Below are 20,395 nucleotides of genomic sequence, written 5' to 3'. Positions count from 1 at the left end.
ATTATTTATAAATTCATCCACTGGGTTGTTCAAAATGCAACAGGAACAACAACAACAACAATTATTATTATTATTATTATTGTCAGTAGTTGCACAGTTTAAAAAATGACAAGTAAAAATAGGTATCACTTGGATAAATAGTCTATATTCCTGTGTAGAGCACATTCTTTCTAAAATTTGTTGAACACAGGACCTACAAACAAACTGTGGGGTCTAAAAAATATATTATAATAATAAAAACAGTGATTATTTGTTGTTTTTACTGATTGTTGTTATTATTGCCCTATGGAGATAAAAAACATTGTTTTTCTTAGTGGGGATGTCAAAGGGATATATTGATTTTTCTGTAGCTATATCACAACCAGAAAAAACAGCTGTGCAATAAAAATGTGTCTTAGTAAATATGGTGCAGTTCTTTTACACTGACACGTTTATCAGGACAAAATTTATACTTGCAGGCAAGTACAAACGCAAAAGGTTAGTTATGAACTTTGCTATAGAGCTTTTCCATTATATTGTTAAAATGATCCTAACAAACTGGTAGGTTAGGTCATGTCTGTATAATAGAGTGAGAATCTAATAATGTGTGACTTCCTGCCAGTCATTAATAAGACAGCAGGACTACAGGACATGTCTGTTTACCTCTTGATGGATATGGGCTTTAGAAGACAGTTCAGGGTGAAATTATTTTTATTTCTCTTTCTTAAAGCTATGCATTGCACGGGAATCCTTCCTTTATGAGAATGTGGCGTCATCTTGTGGAAAAACCCTGTTAAATCACAGTTTAGTGTCTGTATGCTAGAGCGCCAGCAGAGGGAAACCCAGGCCCACATATTGTTTAGCAGGTGCAAGGTGGTCTACCCTTCTGACAAGCAGTAATACTGATTGAACTGCTGTCTAGTTTCTCTGGTAGCCTGGAATTTTTTGGTGAGGGCAGGAATGCACATTGTATTTTTCTCACTGATGTGGTCCCAGTGACTATCTGAAACATGAGCTGGATGTGAAAATAAAAATTGAATTGGCTCACTCTTATTCAGCATCACAAAGGTTTTAAGCGATTCAAGTAATTGCTGATGTGAAGAAGAAGAAATGGGCTACACTTCTCGGCCAGTGTAGTATCTTTGATAAACAGACGTGCCCTCTGCCATGGTGACATTTGCAGAGTGGAGCCCCATGCCAAGTTTTGGCAGGGCAGACGTGGTAAATGAGCAGCTTTGCTGATGGGGATGGCAACATTAATTGTATAGCGTGTGGTTGTGGTCTGAGAACTGGGGCAGGCGCCTGCTGCAGAAGTGGGTGAAGATGAAGAATGCTGTCCTAGATTACCCACCAGCTCACCTTAACCCAACCCACCAAATTAATCAACTCTTCAGAGGCCAACTGGTTGTCTGGGGCAGGCATCCAAGGAGGGAGAGGAACCTGTTTTAAGGCACAGGTCACACAGACCTGTAGGAGCCTCCTCCTCCACTTAAGAAAAGGGAAGAAGAATGCCACGCACCATTGGTGCTAAGACACTGGGGTTTAACTTGCCCTACAGGAGAGTGCAGTTAGATGTAAGCTTGTCTTCAGCCATCTGTCTTGTTGTCTTTGCACGTTGTCTCTTGAGATGTGTTTTGAGTGTGCTGGGGTTGAAATGCTGCTGAGGAGGGTGATGTTTGATGAGGTGCACTGAGACAAGGGGGTTTAGGAGCCCCATAGGGAGCAGAGATGACTAGCTCACTACTTTTTCTAATCTAGGACAAGCACACCTAGACATCCTTCATGACTCTAATGTTTTACTCGTGTTGGGCCAAAAATATGTCCACTGAGGTTAGCCAAAGTGGGTCGCCCATCGGCTTTTTTTGGATCACAGAAAAAGAAATCGTGCCATCTAAATGATCGCTGTCTTCTAAAACCCACCATGGACGGCAAAAAGCCTTCCCCGCCAGTTTATTTTTACAAGTATCAAACTGGGTCAATGACGCCACAGAATATGACAAAACCCAATTTCAAATCCTTTTAAAGCCTCAAAAGACAGGAATAGTACTTAAAATTGTTTTTCAAAACATTTTATTGGTCTTATAGAAAATAAAGTAAGCTGTATCAACAAACATACAATATATACATCAATAACTTAGACACTTCAGAGAATCACGTTTAAATCCACAGTTACTGTATATATGAATACACAGTACTTATCTACAGATTGCAAAAAGTACAATAATTTAATTTATAAATAGTTACAATTAACTATTGTCTGTTTTCATACAAAGTACTGCAATATTTTATTACAACCCATACAGAAAAATAACAAAACAGATTATTAACTTCATATTACTTCCTCTAGTCAGATTTTTATACCTTTGAAACACAGACCCACTCCATGGAGTAAGAGCAAAAAACCTGCACAGTCAACTGTTTACAAAGCATACCTTCATGGAAAAAAAGCCAATATCTTGACAGCTATTAAATCCAACTGCCACACAAGTGCTGTTGTTTATCCTCTCTAACACATTGCTTGTAAAAACAAAATAAAAACAAACAAGGGAGGAAAAAAAAGCCATAGCCAATTAAATATTAAATCAGCAAAACAAATTACAGTGTTTAGATCAATTTCAAATACACACTTAACATATAATGATGACAGAAATGCTGTGGATGATGCTACAGCAAACAACAAGCCTTAATGACTGGTGTAGCAGCAGAGAAACCTCAATCTTACAAACACACACGTACATACAAGGAAAAAAAAAAATGATATTGCATGTGGCCCTTGTGAGAGAATCTATTGCAGAACCCATTTGACACAGTGCACAGAATCTAAGATAGTTTATATTAAATCCAATTCATTTTAGTCAGATACTTAAGCCCAATGAATGGATCTATAAATCAGCTAAGTTAAGACAGACATAATTAGGGAGGCTTGAGTGCAACTGTCCCATGATTCCTTTAATGTTTTGCACATTATTAATTTTTGACATGTTATAAACAAGGGCCAACTGCTCTTCCATTTAGAGATGCAAAATCAGAGGGCAAAACAAAACACATTTTACAAAAAACAAAAAACTACAAAACAGCAAGAATTATTAAATAACAGACCATAGTCACTTCGACAATATTGATTACTCTTATATGTACTCTTTCACACCTTTCCACTGAGTTGCATATTAAGGGTCACTTTTTCACAATGGTCATTATTACCTACTGTAGCTACACACTATACACCTGTATGTGTGAGAGAGTCATCACCTCTGGTGGAGATTGAGAGATTGGTCGATGGTGCCACTCGACCACCTTAAAGACACTTGACACGAAAAAGATTCACTCCACAAGACTGCCACAGCAATAAGGACGCCAACATCAATACTGGGCTATGTCAAGAGCCAGATATATATTTTCCCACAGTTACCAGTCAATGTAGATAGCTAAGCATGTTGACAAAATGAGGATAGGATATTTGTGCACAGACAGTATAACCGGCATCCAGGTCTCTGGCATGGAGTTTTGCTGAGGCGTCGACACTGCGAGACGTTCTGACCAGCAGGACAGTGAGATCTGGATGAAGTGCATTCTGTTAATGTCATTACACAACTACTTTCACCTTGAGGTGTAAAACTGTTTCACTGTTAAATTCCTTTTTAGAGGACCAAGCAAGTGATGCGACACTTGGCACAGAAAGTGCGCTGCTGGCAGCTGCTGTTGATTGTAATTCTACGTGGTCGTGCTGTGCCTCTTTCTGAGTGTGGATTGAAGCCCTTTATGACAAGCTTATTTTGAAAAGCAAAAATAAAATAAAAGAAAAAAGGAATAGAGCTGCCATCCCTCCCCCCTGCTTCTCATGTACAATGGTTTGTTCATTTTTAGAGTGACCTGTTTTGTCCTGAGCAAAACAAGCAGGAGCTTAGTGCATACATACCCTCAGCCAGACCCTACAGTTTTTAATGGGACAATCTGAAGACTGGTGGGTAAATGTACATGTGATACACATGTTTACCCTTTAAATTTACTGATGCTATCATATTTTAGTCTTGACAAACTGTAAAGGTTTGCCAACAATAGCTTGAAAAGTAAAAATCATATCAACAGGTAAAGTGTTACAAATTGCTCTGTTCACTTCTCATTTAGTCTGTAAAAAAAAAAAAAATAGTAATAATAAAAATTTGAGGGGTTACTCTTTTTATTCCTGCTATCTAATTCAGACCAATCAAGTGGCAGACATAATTATGATAATGAAATCTTCCCAATCGCTTTCTTTCAGGTTAGAGGGTGCATTTAGAAGGTCACAGGGTGCAACCATTAGTCAGGTTCAATAATGACAGTGTCACTTTAAGCTTCAGGTAAAAGTCTTTGAATTAATGTCCACTAATGCCATTTCACCCAATTCTGTCTTACATGGCTCAGTGTAGTAAACTCTTAATGACAGTATGGTTTGTAACTAACACCAAAGAAGCAGAGGAAATCACAGATGCCAATACGCACAAAGACAACTGACCTTGTTTACACCACCTAGTTTAGCTCTACAGATTTGTTTTAAATAGCACAGCGTTGACATCTATACAGTGAACGACACTGCCAACTTGTCACTTACACGTCACATCACGCGCTACCCCACAGTACGCGCCTAGTCACTAGAAAAAAGCTATCAGACTTCAATAGTAAGCCACTTTCGGTACAATTGCAAAAAAGATGTCACAGGATTTTTTTTTTTTGTCCTTTTCTTTTTCTGTATTTCTACAAACAATGGAAGGTAATCTACCTAGTAAGAAAAACCAAGAACTCAACATTAGACAAAGTTTTCTACACCTTAACAATTCAAACAGTAAAGCTTATGTAAAGATTTTCTTTTGGAAATATCTGACGGCCCTGTCAACAAGTAATTACAAAAAATGCAATATATATCTATTAAACAAAACAACTTGAACATATTTTCTCTATGAGCAAAAATTATGTTTCAAAATGTTCGTGGATTTCACTGTCCCCACAAAATACGAGGATATTACTGTAATAACATTCACGTCTTCAGATATTGTTGAAGAATCTTGTCATATTGGAATGGCACTCAGCTCTGGAACAAGAATCATTACCGCACTGCTAAAGAACTGCTGATCATTTTTAACATTTCCGCTTAACCATAAATATGCAAGACCTCTTTGTATTTTCAGTGCATACATATATTATTGCATCTACAAGTCATATTGATAATGACAAGTCCATTAAAGCCTGTCACAGATGCATAAACAGAAATCAATGCTAGATTTAAGCATTAGTTCATGCTTATATTCTTGACAGACAACCAACCAAATCACAAGTTGGACTAATTGACTAGTTTTGGGATAGTCAGGATGTTTTGAAGACATCTGTAGCATCCGCACCGAGAGTTTGTAACCATTTGACATTTATCCTAATTTAAGTCAGTGCATAATAACAAGCTATGAGATTGCAAATTCCAATTCGCAGGACAAAAAGTCTTTAGAGCACAGTCTTAAGGAATCAGACATCACATTTTGTACCTTATCAAAAATCAACAAGATATTAACAGTCTGAATTTGACGCCACTTTGAACTTTACAACATAATGCTGCCATCTTGAACATTTGAAATCACTTTTCAGTTTTTAAATCTAGTGTTTCAGTGTTGCCAATACGTTGTTATTGTTGAATAAAAACCTGGCATTCTTAATTATACAATTCCACTGTGTCACCCTAAACCAAACACCTGTTAACAAGCACAGCCTGCTGAATCATACTTTACAAGAAGTATATCGGTAGTGTTAGTGAGAAGGAGTATAACTGAGAACTTACACAGATAATTCTGTACCATGTTACAATGCACTGACTAGTCTTGAACATCTTCCTTCTGCCTTTTCTGCTACTACGACCTAGCCTCTGTTTTGGATTTGACGATGGTGATGACGCTGGTGGCAGCTACTTTACCAGGGATGAGGGGCCCTATGACAGAGGCCATAGGTCCCCTGGCTGAGGTGACAGGGTTGCGGGCCACAGTCCTGGCAAAGCTCTGGAGGGCCTCATACTTTGAACGGAGAGCATCCAGCTCCACCTTCATGCTGGCATTCTCTGTGGCCAACTTGTCCACTTCCTGCTGCAGCTGAGCCTTTTGCTTCTCCAGCTCCTCTTTCTGGGTGACACGCTTCACCCGGCAGCTGGCAGCGTAGCCTCGGTTCTTTAGAGTACGTCGCCGTTGCTTTAGCTGCAGGATTTCTTCCTTTGACAGCCCCCGTAGGTGCTGGTTTAGCTCCCGCACTGACATCGTCACCAGCTCGTCATCTGTCAGGCTGGTGCCATTTTCCCCTGGCTCCCGCTTCACCTGCAAAAGGGGATTAGTTAGTGTTGTTACAATAAGAGACAAAATTATTCCCATTTACACAAACTTTATTTACCTTCAAGGCCTTGTTTCCCTTGTTTGTGGTAGTCATGCCACGAGAGCCGCGTCCACCTGTACTGCTGGTTGGTCTGTGGGTAAGAAAAGTTATGTTCAGCAGAAAACAATACCACCACAAAAAAAAAAAAAAAAAAAAAAAAAAAAAAAAATCTGTCAAATACACAAGAATGTATTTTCTAACAAAAGAGGACTATTAATAAGTCCCTGAATATAAAAAAGGCACAAAGTGGGTCAAGGACCTCAGTCTTCCTTGTAAGTGTTGCCATGTCTGTGCAGTGAGCAGTACCTGGACTATTAGCGCACCTGCCTCTATTAGCAAATTATTGACAGGCATTTCGCTCTCAAACATAGGTCAAGTTGAATATGACAATTCAATGGGAAGTACTTTCGAGATCTCTTAAAGCCTGCACTGCATTCAAACAGCAGCATGGCAAATCACGGGGAAGATGGCATTTAGTTGGCTGGCAGCAATTCACAACAATTTATTTGAAATTAACACTCAAAAGAAGTCACAACCATTAAGCACATCCTCTCCAAGCAGAAGCAGAGGAGGACACGCATGGACTGAAAAAGACCTGAGTCTTTCTGCTGGACACACAGCCTGAGCTGAAATATATTCACACAGGGATACAGGGCACACTTTCATCTACTGTACGAGCTTTCCAGTCTAGACAGTCACACCTGTCTAGATTTGGCCTGTGTGCCACTGTAATCCCATAAATCAATGAAAAAGGGATATGCTGTAACCTCTGCAGAGCCTCAGCTATGATCCAGAAAAACAGGGCTGCACTGCAGTTTATTCTGTCACATCACTATAGAGGGAACACCAAGAGAAGCTGTGCAGGCAAGAAATCTAACCTACTGGTGTTAAGATTGTCACAGAGTTGGGTGCCTTCCACTGTGTGAGCTCTGTCACAGGATAAGTACGCACACACATATAAATACATACACATGCACACTGTTGTGGTCCTGGGTGCTTTACACTACACACAGTAAATGCTGTGTCAGCGACACAGGCACCCTCCACCGTCAGCCCAGCGGCACATTGCCTAGGTAAGCTGATTTACACAGCCCAACAGTGCATGTTTGTACTGAGCACATAAACAAATGCATGTGGATCTTACAACTTTTTAAGCATCAAAACAGAAAACAGAAGAATGTGTGCATGTGTTAATAGTCTAGGCATCCACTAAGCTATGATGTGTGCAGGGAAGCTCAGTAAAGGACAGAAAGAAAACAGATGAGTCGTAGCTCTGAAGTGCACGAAGATGGCCAGGATATTTCCATGGCAACAAAAGGGTGCTACAGGTGGACTGGTCACCTGAGCCAAACAGGGAGAGACAGACGCTTGTTAAAAATGACCTGAATACCACACTATCACACAGGCTGGGGATATAACATGAGGTCAGACTGTGACTTGCATTCTTGATGCTTTCACTTCAAAAAGGCCTCTGGATCCTCATAAAACAGCAATGTTTCTCTGTGATGCAGACGCCCATATAACAAAGCCTTTCATATTCTGCAGAGGACTTTTTAAATGTGATACTTTCATCCCCGTTGGGCTGGCTATGAATAGCTGACTGATAGTAACACCTACCTTCCACCGGCCTTTCTGGTGACTCATTTCCAGTAAGCATTTGGACCACAGATGCAAAACATAATGGGATAATGGTCTGCCTGATGATGCACAGATAATGGACAAATAGACGGGAAAGTACTCCACTAATAGCTATTGGGAAGAGAGTAGAAAAAAGGCTGCATCTTCCAAATTTCATATTAAGCCTATCATTTTCCCCTCATCAGCCTAGACCCAACAGTGCTCAAAAAAAATCAGCTGGAATCTTAAAAATGCAGAGGGATGGCATATTGTCCAGGTAGAGAAGGAATATTCTGCCACACAGCTGTGTAGGGTAAAACAGTAGGCATGGCTTGGCACACTGAAAGCTCACCATATGACACTGTGGAAGGACTGCGCTGAGGCTGCAGCCCTCCAGCATAGGCTGCTGCCAACAGACGGCTACCAATGACAGGGCATGGCAGCACAACACAGACAAGGTCCAATGCACAGCTGCTCCCTTCCACTCCCAAGCATGTCATACCTCACAGAGACAAAGAGGCATGCTCACAAGAGGCACAGAAAGGAAAAACACACCTATAATTTTCCCAAAAAAGTGACAGTGAAATTTCAGACTTGCTGCACTGATTTGATCGCAACTGAATGCCCTTGAATTTGACAAGTTCACCCTCTTAACAGACACAATCGAGGACAGTAGACATCAGTGTCTGGCTTGCACACATGTATTACCTACTAAGAATGATTTCAGGGCTTCTGGGTATACCCAGCAAAAGGAGCAGGAGGTGAAAGCTGCAGCTTGGAGCACAGGGACAGCGGAGGTTGGGAGCAGGAGCAGGGACACAGGCATCTTTTGTAGGTGCTTGCTGAATTTTTATGAATTGCCTGAAAGAACGCTGACAAATCAGAGCTGATTGCTTGTGGAGGAGAGACATCACACCCACAGGAAATAGAAAATGCTGAGTGTGGCCACCCAGAGAAAGGGAAGGAGGGGATGGTGAGAGAGACAGACAGAGAAGGTGTGAGAGGGAATGAGAGGATATGAAGAGAGAGAGAGAACAGCCTTGTTCAAAATGCATGCTCGACACATTTAGAGGAGCTTGAGAAGAGCAGGTTAAGAGTAAAAATTACCAATCTCAGCAAGGACCAAAACCAAGGTGCCAATTAGGAAGTTAAACTAACATGACGAGAACAAGCCAGTCAACCTTCAAAAGCTGTCTGTGTTTATCTAAATCTATAGAGGGCAGCTTGCAAAGGTGGGGTCGGCTTAGCTTGAGACTCAAGGGGGGTGAAAAAAAACTCTGGTGGGATAAATGCTGATTTGACATGATAGGTCCAGCCTTGAGCCTGTGTCATGCCTTAATGATCTCATCCCCTCACAGGATTTCTCCAGGGGGGGTTGCCAAGGATGGACACCATTAGCCAAGGGACCCTTTGTTGAGTAGGAACCGAGGCTACAACAACCATGCACTGCATCCCCCTGATGAATATTTATCACTGTCATTCACTGACACAAGGTGGGGGGTGGGAGACAGGGGCAGGGGTAGGAGGGTGAATAAAGATGCTCAGGAGATGATTCTTCAAGGATACATCCAAGGTTCTTCCATCAATGGCTGTCTCAAAATGGCGGCAAGCTGGCAAGGGTGATGAGGGGGGTGGATTTCTGGTGCTAAAGGTGGCACGCATGGTGGTTCAGGGCTGCAGGGAGAGCCAGCTCCACTTGACAGCAGTGTAACAAGATTATCAGGGCCATAAGAGCAAACAAAAAAACCCAGCAACCTACCTCAGAATTCAGATTACGACAGTGCTTGCTCTCTGAATACTAAACATGGCTGGGGAGGACTAATGGGGTGTGGGCCTTACTAAGACATGACAACGGATTGCATATCACATTAACTAATCACATGAGCATGTATCCACAGAGAGACGGATTAACAAAACCACACAAGCTCCTATAAATTTAACTTGTCATGATCGATTCTTGAAAAGAAGCGTCCGAGCACTTGACACTGGCAGCTTGCTAATGAAGTGAATAAAACTAGACAGTGGAGGTGCATGCTGATGAAAGACTGTTTTCAGCACAGGCAGCATCCAACAGTGGAAATTCAGTTTTGTAAATCTAACAGCTGAATACCATCTCACAACAAACAATAATTTCACTTCCAAAGAAAAAAGAAAAAATGTGGCTCACTTTGTTTATATGCCTGCTTTAAATTTCTTTCTTCTGCTATGACCTCATAAAGAAGGTCTGTACAGCCCCAATAAGAAACACAGGAGCTTTACCTTAGACAATAAAATAGCTTAGCACCTCTTTCAACTCACTGTCTTTGAGAAACCTGCACATCTTAGGCAATTAACACAACACAAAAGGAGAGAGCTGTATGTGAAGGCAGTATGATCACCTATTCAGTTTCCCCAATCAATAATTTATGAGAGCTGAAGCCTCTCTGTCCATTATCATAGACATTGCACAGGAAATAGAATAGTGATAGCCACAAATATACAGAAAAGCACATGATGAAGTAAGTATAAAAAAAAAAAATATGAGAAATGCCAGCAGTTTCTCATTATATTCTTCGGCTCATTAATTTAAACCCTGTGCTTATTTGTTGTGCTGTCCATGTGCTCTTTCAGATTTGAGAAGCTTAATGCAGTCAGCCAACATTTTCACCCTGTATGCCATAAATAGCCGTTCTAAACACTTCGTGCCTGATCAGAGCCACTACTTTTACTCCCTCCCTTCTAATTCGGAGTTTAAAAGATCGCCTAGATATTCAGATCTAATCATTCCTCCCTTCAGCTGGGTGAAGTCAATTATCAAGCAAGCTTCATGTGTCGAGCACCATTTAACTGCAAATTAAAAATCAGACTACCCTGATAGTTCTGGAAGAGTTAGTGTAAGATTGGTGTAAACTTGTGTATGGAGACAACAGTGTGAGAATTTGTCTGTGTGAGAGAAAGGTATGATGGGAAGAGGAATCTATTAACTACTAAGTATTCAGAGCGTGAAATAAGAATGACAAAAAGAGGGAGAGGAGAAATCATTCAGCAGCAAATGTGACACGCTTGTAGTAGAGGGGAAATACTAAGCCAATACTTTGGACCAGAGGTTTACAGCAATATTAAAACAGCATGTGACCAAAATCCTTTCACACCATGTTGGAAGGACTGACCTTAAATACAGTATAAAAGTGTAGTCAAGCTAGATGAACAAATGCTAAATTAGGTGCGTGATAATCAACATAAGCAGAAATCAATCTAGAAAATAATGCTTCAAATTATATTTGGGTTTGATGTTTTATCTAAGGATATAATGACTTACTGCAGAAGTGCCCTTTTCCACATAGTGGAAATAAGAATTTGAAAAAGTGACTGAAGAGCTGAATTGCTACTTGCTGTATAATACAACCAGAGGGGAAAAAAATGCATGGGTGCGTGAGATTAATCTCTCATGTTATTTGTAAACACCTAAACCAAGGCCAGTAACTTTGGTGACCTATATGTTTGGAAATTTAAAAAGCACTGCATTTTAACTAGGACCAGGATAAACATTATACACTATAAAACACATGCCTTAAAAAGTCAACCTAAATTTTACCATTGACCTTTTATATACCAGTATTTACATTGTAGGAATTATTCAGATGCCTCCATTTAAAGAAGGTATTTTTAAAAATCTCCCAGTTGTAAAACAATATTGGATACTAATCTAAAGAAATAAAGATTTTTAGTTCTAAGATGGTGACAAACAGTAGCTGATGAAATATTTTGATATATATGACTGAACACTGATAATTTGTCACAATGTAAAAATAGAAACTAAAATGACGCCCTATGACAGACATTGGCTCAGAAAGTTAGCATGTTATGCTGTGCAGAAAGGCATGTGGCACATTTATGTCTGAAATTTGCATCAACTTCACGTGGTTTAAAGTGAAAACATGAATCACTGCCTTCAGGGGATTCTGTATTTTCTGAAGTCACTGATAATGTGAGGTTTATTTAAAGGGACTTGAGTTAGACTGGTTTGCACTAACATTAGCCAATATTTCCATACATACAGAATCTAGTTCCAAGCTTGGTACCTGCAGTTTACACTCTGGGTTTGATGTTAGTATTAGCAAAAGGACAGGAGAAAAGACTTCATTGGCCTTTCACAGTATCTGTGGAGGAGAATAGCTCTTGATACTTCAGCCTTGCACAGGCAGAGGAAGTAAGGGTTGCAGGCAACCCACACAATGGCAAAATATCCAGGAGCTTTACTACACTGGCTGCATACATATTAAATGCATATGGCATTGACCTAACATCTACAACAAAGCCTTTTCAGCACAAAGGGCTAAACTAGGGTTGATCAAAACATTTAAACGCAATTTAAACGGAAATGATTCACATATTTTATTGGTACCACTGCACAGTTATGATCTGATGTGGAGTCTCTTCAGCTGAAACATCCCTTTGTGATAAGGCCATCAAACAGAGCTAGGCAGTATGAAACAAAAAAAAAGGGAAGAAAAGTTTAATCATCTGATTTTTCCTGAAGAGTGCTTTGATTCAAAAGCAGTCATTAGCAGAGATATTACTTAAAAGTAAATAAAAATGATGCTAACTGTTATTCATAAAACTCACATCACTCAGTTCAAATTATGGCAAGTGATTAATGATGTCTATCTACAGGATATTTGATGGTACCTTACACCAAATATTTGTAATTGTACAAATGTTTCAATTACATCACTACAGAATAGTCTCATAGATAGACTCAATACTCATACATTCGTTAATTTTAGTTCCAGCCTATCATTGATAATCCCAGATATTGGTGGAGTCCCTATGTGTAACCCTCATATCAGTTACTAACATATTTTAACCTGAACTAAAAATCAAAGTACTGACCTCAATACATATCAAACTATCAAAAAGAACTAATGGTTGATATTATCTTTTTGTTTGGTAGTAAGGCTGCAGATTTGATTTTTATAGCAATCGTTGTGTCCATGCACAGTGGAGGTAACATTTCATTCTCGAGGAAGACAATGAACCCCAACATGCTCACTGTGCATAATAGGAGCTACAGCTAAATAATAAATAACTCAATAAACATACTATGAATAATTGCTCAGGGGTGGATTTCTTTTTTGTCACTTCAATTTTGTAAATAAGAAGTTGTTTGTATAAATAAATATCTCATATAACATTACTTTGTCTACTAGTTCCAGTAAAAATATACCTGCTGAATAGACCATCTTATAAAAATATTAGCATAATGCTGGATCCTATTGTATGCATAGCATATATTAACTAGGTGGAGTAAAAATACATTTGAGAAACCGCAGTCATTTACAAATATTTTGTTAATTTGATCAAAACACAGGCAGTACTAATGACAGTCCAATGATCTGCCTGAGATCCTTTCCAATGTGGGTTATACACTGCTTATCTTAGAACAAGGTCTCACTATCTTTAACCTCCTTAGAAAATGCTATACAGATCAAGCTCACAACATATCAGAAGACAGACCAGTCTAATTTTGGCTCCTAAAACTCAAGGAAACTGGTAATTTCTTCACTGCATGTGTCAATAGTTCTTTTTTTTTCAATTTTGACTTGGCTTTTTACACAGATATGGGCATGGTTAAATCACGTTTCAAAGTCAATGTATCACAGATGTGTCCAGTACATAAATCAGCCAAGATAAAAGTGGGTTACATGAAAAACAGCAGTCAGTGACTGGCTCCACGCTTATGCTCACTATATTCTGTCTGATACTGGCAAATCTAAATTATGAACACACCAAGGGCAGTAATGAACATGCCAAGTCTAAGTCGAGCTCCAAACAGAAATTCATAAAAAACACACTGGATGAAAGTATTACTTTGAGAAGTGGAGCGGGCATATCGCAATGCTAAGCAATCATAATCCGCACTACACTTGCAAGAGGTTTCATCACCAACATTCCCTCCCTATTGCAAAAAGGGGAAAAAAAAAAAAAAAAAAACTATATTGATCTTCTTCTCCCATCCTTCCAGGCATTCCCATTTCCCCGTGTGGCTTAAGCAGCACTTTTGTGGACAAATTTGTGTTCCTTTCTGGAGGCTATTAATTGTCCTGAATAGGTGTAACTACTCCCAAGGCCCATCTGTGTTGGCCATAGAGAGGTATTGGTGGCCAGACTGTACTCTATGCTTTGTAAAGTCTTGCCTCGTGTTTCATCAACCTCACATATCCTCTTCCACCCTCCACCGCCTGCCCATTCTAAGCAACGCCACTGGGTATGAGTTGTGCACTCGATGCACCTCTGTGGTATCCAGCCTTATTTTATCTTTGCTACCTCAATGCAAGAAGCAATAAATCTCAAAGCTGATCTCACCACTCCCTGCCTCCATCCACACACCATGCCAGCTCCATCGGGCTCTTATATGCACCCTCATCTGTTCTTGTTACCTGCAGTGAATGGCAGAGATGGGCATTACGCTTTATTGCAAAGCTGAGCTTGTGATGTAGGGCTGGCCTGTCTGCTAAACACACTTCAATGCCATGCTCACATGAACAGAGATGATGAAATAAGTTGAATATCTGAGCAAGAATAGGCAACTTCTATCTGTTTAACCCTGCCTATATATGCTCAACAGTTTCCAAGGTGACTTTTCAAATTGCAGAGAGATTCTCTATGGATAATTCATTACCTGCCCTCTATAAGCGTGCACTCTAATAGGCAGCAAATTTCATCATGTCACACAGGGAAACAAGAGCATCTGCCAATCCAATGTAAGAGAAAAGTGTTACACAGCATTAGATATCATAAAAAGGCTGGCTCTTCACAGTATTCAGCATACTAACCAATAACAAAACATACCAAACAATCACAGCAAGCCAAATATACCAAAACACTTAGCATTGTAGATCAAGTACTACCTAAATTAGGTATTGTTTTCAAGTTCCAATACATCCCATAATTACACGTGACCCAATTTAAACAGCCATGACAGGCCTCCGTTGTAACACAGGCATAATATATTGCTTATCATGCATTTTTAAAAGGGATTTGACATCGCACTTGACACCTAAGCACTTAGTCTAAATGTACTCACACCCTGTTTGTTGATATACACCAAGACGCCACTGCAATAAAATGCACATTCTCAGCTGAATGTAGATGAGGGTATTGATAAATGCCTCTAGATGTCATCTCTAGATGCTCATGGCTTCATGACTGACTTGCACAGCAGATCAGCACCATTTCGACCCATTTCCTTAATAACGGCGGCTTGGTGATAAACATCGACCCTTGTCCACCGTGCAGACCTTTGTCCGGTGGTGCCATATTTCGGGGTGGATTCTGAGAACGACTAAATACATCATTGTGATGATTCAGCATGATAAAAATACCGCTGCTTGTTTGTTGGCTCTGATAATGAAACAATACTAAGGTTCACTGTCTGGCTGTGACATTAAGGCTGAGCACGGTAGGCTTTGGTTTTTAGCAGTGCCATTGGTATAATTTAACCAGCGGTGGCATGAATTGTCACTTCAGGTGAATCAGTTCAATACGAAACGATGATTTGGAAGCGGTGCCTAAAAGATGAAATCCACGTTTGCATTCACAGCTGCAGGAAAAAAACACAACACAATCGCTCAGACTAATCACATTCATCTCTGACACAAGATGTCATGATAAAATATTGCAACCAACCTGATCTCGCTAAACCGCTGCCTCGGCTTGCTCTTGCTCCTTTTTCACAACGAGGTGATGAAGCAGCAGGTTTGAACAGCCAAGAAGCGCATGAGTTGACAGACCACCAAGAAGCGCTGTGCTACGGTGGACACCGGCCGCCTCGGCGAAGTATTTATCGCCAAACCAACCAAGTCACACAGCTCTCACATTCCACGACTCTATCTCCAACCTCTCACCGCCTGCTTGTGAAAGTGGCAAACAACTCCCCGCCTACAAAACAAGCAAGCGAGGAAATCCCCGTGCTCAGCCTTCTACTACAACTGCAGCAGCACAGCGGCACAGGCGACTCCTCCGCTGCGTAATCACAATTTAAGCGCGAAACTGCAGGTTGGCGTGCTGACATCAACGCCAAAACGTGAATGACATGTTTTATTCGCAGCTTGTTCATGTGTACAAAAGATCAGCTGCCATCTCAGCATAGTAGGAGCCCGGCCATTGTCACTTCACACCCACTGCACAGGCATTTCCGGTACGAACTTTCAAAATAAACCTCTCACTTGCGTCAACATAGGTGTAAACCGCTTGAGTAATGCGCGCACCTTTAGCTTGAAAATCCCTTGTGGTGTAAATCGGAGGAGCTTTGACTAGGATAGATGTAAAAAGCTAGGTATGCTAACCCGCGAAGCTAACAGCGACCAGCTTGTCAGCGGTGAGGCGAAGGCATGCACACTCAGCATAACAACACCGACTCCGTTTGGTTTACAGACGCACCTGACTCAAAAATGACGCTCTCTGGAGTTGCGGTCGTCAAGGTCCTTTTCTTATACCGACATGTGGACGACCAAACATCAGAGACACCGCTTAATTTCGGTTTCACTGACAGGAGCGTTCCCAGACGCCAGCTCGTGCTCTCCTTGTTGATTCCTTTCTCTTGTATCGAAGCCAGACGTCATCGTGTTTGGTCACGTGCCTTCATTCATGAAGGCTCTTCTTTCTTCAGAAAAAAATAATAACCAAAAATACAGCACCTATTGTTCCACTCTTAGCGCTGCTCGTATCTGTTAAGGCTTTGGAAAAGAGCACTGCTGGCATTTACTGTCTACCCCTAACTGGCGCCAATAAGTCACACTCCTGAAATGTGTGGTGTTCATGTTTAATAGGAAAAGGCTAAAGAAAACACCCACAGTTATTAATTGCATCTTTAAAATGTAGCATTTAGCACGTTTTGTGTGTTTTTAAATAGTAAAATGTTTCAACAAGATCTACAACTTATAAAGCCTTAGACTCACCATGATCTATCGAAGTAAAAAATACATACAAATAAAAATTATCAATTGGGTCATCTACTCCATAGAGTAGGTTGTCATGGGTCACAAGTCAGAGTCAAGCATGATGACATAATGTCCTAATGTGCCATGTATCATGGTGGCAAGGCTTAGTGCCTCACTGCTGATCACTTATTGCATGGTTAACTAGTAAATCAAACGTTGCCAACTACCACCAAAAAGGACCCCATAAAATAAGACGTAAAACGCCATACCAAACATCACATCATGTTTGAATTGTTATACCATCCATCAACTGATGAGAGAACTAATACAACTAGCACATTAATTTTCAAAGGGAATGCAACCAATTAGAAACAGGAAACTTTACAAAGGAAAGGCAATTCATTACGAATATAAAATATTCCTCTTACAGATTTTGCCTCATCATCCTGAAGTAAATTGATTATTTTTCTAGAAAGTAATCCTCCACGAGGTTACATGTTTCAGCAGTCGTCTGCTAACAGTGGTTTATTGACAGCATATATGACATTGTCAGTGTTGTGACAGGTCACAAAGTATGTGGTTTCTCTGCCTTACAAAAAACACGATTAGTTCTTTTTGGTCCTGGGGTTACTATTGTTGAAGAAACTGATCCCACGAGGCCTGATTCCAACTGTATCTGCAGTCACTCCTGGCTGCTGCAGCACTTTGTCCAGGGTTGTTTTCTTTATGGCAGCTGGTGAGATTTTCTCTTGGTCAGCCAAATACTGAAGTTCCCTTTTTAGAGAAGGGAAGGAACACAGAGACATTCAAAACATGCAGCACCTGTATTTCCCACAGAAAAATAAAGCAGCTTTATAATCATCTTAACACTATAACCAGAGGACATTTTGAAATTATTTGCGCATAGCCCCACCTACTGCTTGAAATCCAAACTTCAAAAGCTCACCTTGAGGCCACTGAGGTAAGGCAATTAACTTAAAAGCATTTCCTGTGCATGCCTATGGCAGAAAATATGATTTGTTGGTTTATCTGTCATCAGATTTGATCTAAGCAGCCTACCTAGTCCTAACACAGGAGGCCTCTACAGCATTAATCAAGAGGCTGCGGAAACCACCACTCTCCATAACATGTAAGGCGTGGATGGTGGCGCCCCCTGGTGAACACACGTTATCCTTGAGTTGACCAGGGTGCTGCTCTGAGTCCAACAGCATTCGAGAAGCCCCCTTTGAAGAAGCACAAAGAGAGTTGCATTAGACTGTTATAGCACTGAATATGTCATACACAGTATGGAGATACTGTATCTTTATTCAGACACTAAATGTCTTAATTGTGTTTCTGAAACTAAGCAAGATAGGCTACAGTAAATCTGGCAGAACAGTTTTAAGTTTTATTTATTTTCCAGCAACTGAGCACAATAATCAGTATTAGAATGCCAAGATGACTCAAGAGTAATTATTTTTTGCCTTAATTTTCTTGCCAGAATATTTAAAATTTCCCAAGGTGAAACAAATTTTTAAAAATGTAACTGAGCAAAGGACATTTAAACTACCTACACCAATAAAAAAAATAAAACGCGGGGAAATGAACAGAACATTGCTAGACAAAACACTCCTATAATCTGTATATTTTGTATGTATAAGGCCATACCAGCAGAGCTTGGGCTCCAAGTCGCACGGCCAGTCTCCTGGGAAGGCCCATTTTCACTCCACCATCAGCAAGAGCATCTACAGCTGTAAAAGCCTGCAAGGACACAGTCATCAAAATGAATCACACCAATCCAAAAGACCTTTTGCCTACAGTTGCTACAGGTGAGGCTGCATAGTAAAACACAGTGGATACTATGTAAGTCACTCACGTAAGCAGGACCACTGCCACTCAGGCCGGTAACGGCATCAATCAGGTCTTCTTCCACCTCAGTGCAATATCCTACACTGGCCATCAGCTGCTCCAGAAGCTTTCCATCCTCCACATCTGCATAGGTGCCTGTGGCATACACAGTGGCTCCTTCACGCACCACCACTGGAGTGTTGGTCATGCAGCGCATTACCTTTGGAGAAGAGCGATACTGCTGCAGCTTCTGCAAGTGGAGATATTTCAAGTGCAATATTTCATGAACTGCCTCAACATTAAAACAAAACTGAGGTAAAATTATCTCTTGTATATGTATCTTTTTATCTTTATAACTTGAACAAACAATGGCTACATGTACCTGCTCAGCATCACACCCACACTACTCACCTTTACATAACTCTGGATTAAATATAGTACATGCATTAATTCTCTTACCCACAGTATTTTATACTAACTAAGTACTGAGTGACAAAAAGATAATTGGTTTTGTCAATATTGTCCATTGTAGCTATTAAAAATCTCGGTTCAGTTAGTTACAGGGGAAGACAGAGGGCTACGACTTGCCTTCTCTATTGAGTTAATAGTGACACCTGCTGCACAGGAGACAATAAGGTGACGATCTTCGATGTCAGGTCCAATCTCATCCAGTACAAAAGGAATGATGTGGGGCTTCACAGCCAGGAAGAGAACATCACTTTTGCTCACTGTTTCTTTGTTGCTTGTGGTGAAACTCACACCCAATTTCTGTACAAAGGACAGGGATTTCATTAGTTTACTGGACAGAAGTATACTTATACTGGCTACTTCCCACTTGAAAGCATGAATAAAAACATATTCTGGATTAAATAGAATTACTGGCAGAAAAGACATTATTAATACTCATCCTTTACTGTCTACCCACCCGTAGTCCCTGTACTGTGGGGAGGTCTGTGTCTGGGGAACTGGCTGTGATTCTGTGGGTGGCAATCACGCCTTGATGGAGGAAAATGTCCAAAAATCAAATTTCAGTGTCTGATTGCAATCAACATACATTAACCCCACAATGCATCTGTGAATAATACATGCATGGTACAGTATGATTCAAAAACCCACCTGCAGCTGTGAAGCCTCTCACCAGAGCGTGGGCCAGCTGGCCCGCTCCTATGAAACCCACACTCATTCTACCTGCACAGAGTTAGAAACAGTAGCTTTAGCAAGGTTTAATCTATTTCATCTCAACACTGCTGATCATTTCTTAAACAGCGGCCAAGCAGCTTGTAGTTGGATGTTATAGTAAACAAACTGTTACTTCCTTAACGCCAAACGAGCTTTCTGAACACACAAACACGCCGTATTACTTGTAGTAAATGTTTTATGCTACTACAGAAAAAAAAGACTTACTAATCCAATCGAGGTGCTCCTAAATAGACCGACTGGCCAACCAGTAGATCATCGGATTTACATGAAATTACAACAATATCAACGTGGCTCCGCTGCCGCTCACTGCACTGTACACGCGAAGAGAAGTTTGACTGTCAAACGAGCGAGCCAATGAGCGTGCGCCTTTTCAATACGTAACATACTCGACCCAATCAGCGTGGTTTGGGGTCAGCTCTGTGAAACCGGAAAGGCTGTTGCATCAGGTTTTACCTCACGGGGTTGACCAGGAC

General features: G+C 40.6%; 2 protein-coding genes across 3 annotated transcripts; both read right to left on the bottom strand.

The window, feature by feature from the left end:
* Positions 1-2,061: 2,061 nt before the first annotated feature.
* LOC113141345 (transcription factor MafG) lies at positions 2,062-16,538 on the bottom strand. 2 transcript variants are annotated; one of them, XM_026325701.1, is made up of 3 exons: positions 16,396-16,538; positions 6,376-6,448; positions 2,062-6,302 (listed from the first exon to the last, which is right to left on the bottom strand). In XM_026325701.1, the coding sequence occupies exons 2-3, from the start codon at positions 6,409-6,411 to the stop codon at positions 5,850-5,852; spliced, it is 489 nt and encodes a 162-aa protein (XP_026181486.1). In that variant the 5' UTR covers positions 6,412-6,448; positions 16,396-16,538; the 3' UTR covers positions 2,062-5,849. The 2 variants fall into 2 exon arrangements, with proteins under 2 accessions (XP_026181486.1, XP_026181485.1); XM_026325700.1 differs by lacking the exon at positions 16,396-16,538 and adding an exon at positions 15,643-16,384.
* Positions 16,539-17,389: 851 nt separating this feature from the next.
* Positions 17,390-20,266, bottom strand: pycr1a (pyrroline-5-carboxylate reductase 1a). The gene is made up of 8 exons (XM_026325129.1): positions 20,127-20,266; positions 19,839-19,910; positions 19,648-19,718; positions 19,311-19,490; positions 18,751-18,972; positions 18,543-18,635; positions 17,955-18,118; positions 17,390-17,669 (listed from the first exon to the last, which is right to left on the bottom strand). The coding sequence occupies exons 2-8, from the start codon at positions 19,903-19,905 to the stop codon at positions 17,501-17,503; spliced, it is 966 nt and encodes a 321-aa protein (XP_026180914.1). The 5' UTR covers positions 19,906-19,910; positions 20,127-20,266; the 3' UTR covers positions 17,390-17,500.
* Positions 20,267-20,395: the final 129 nt, after the last annotated feature.

Source organism: Mastacembelus armatus, chromosome 8 (assembly GCF_900324485.2).
Source record: "Mastacembelus armatus chromosome 8, fMasArm1.2, whole genome shotgun sequence".
Classification (NCBI taxonomy): domain Eukaryota; kingdom Metazoa; phylum Chordata; class Actinopteri; order Synbranchiformes; family Mastacembelidae; genus Mastacembelus; species Mastacembelus armatus.
Note: the sequence above shows the minus strand (reverse complement) of the source record. Positions and strands in the feature narration are given on the sequence as shown.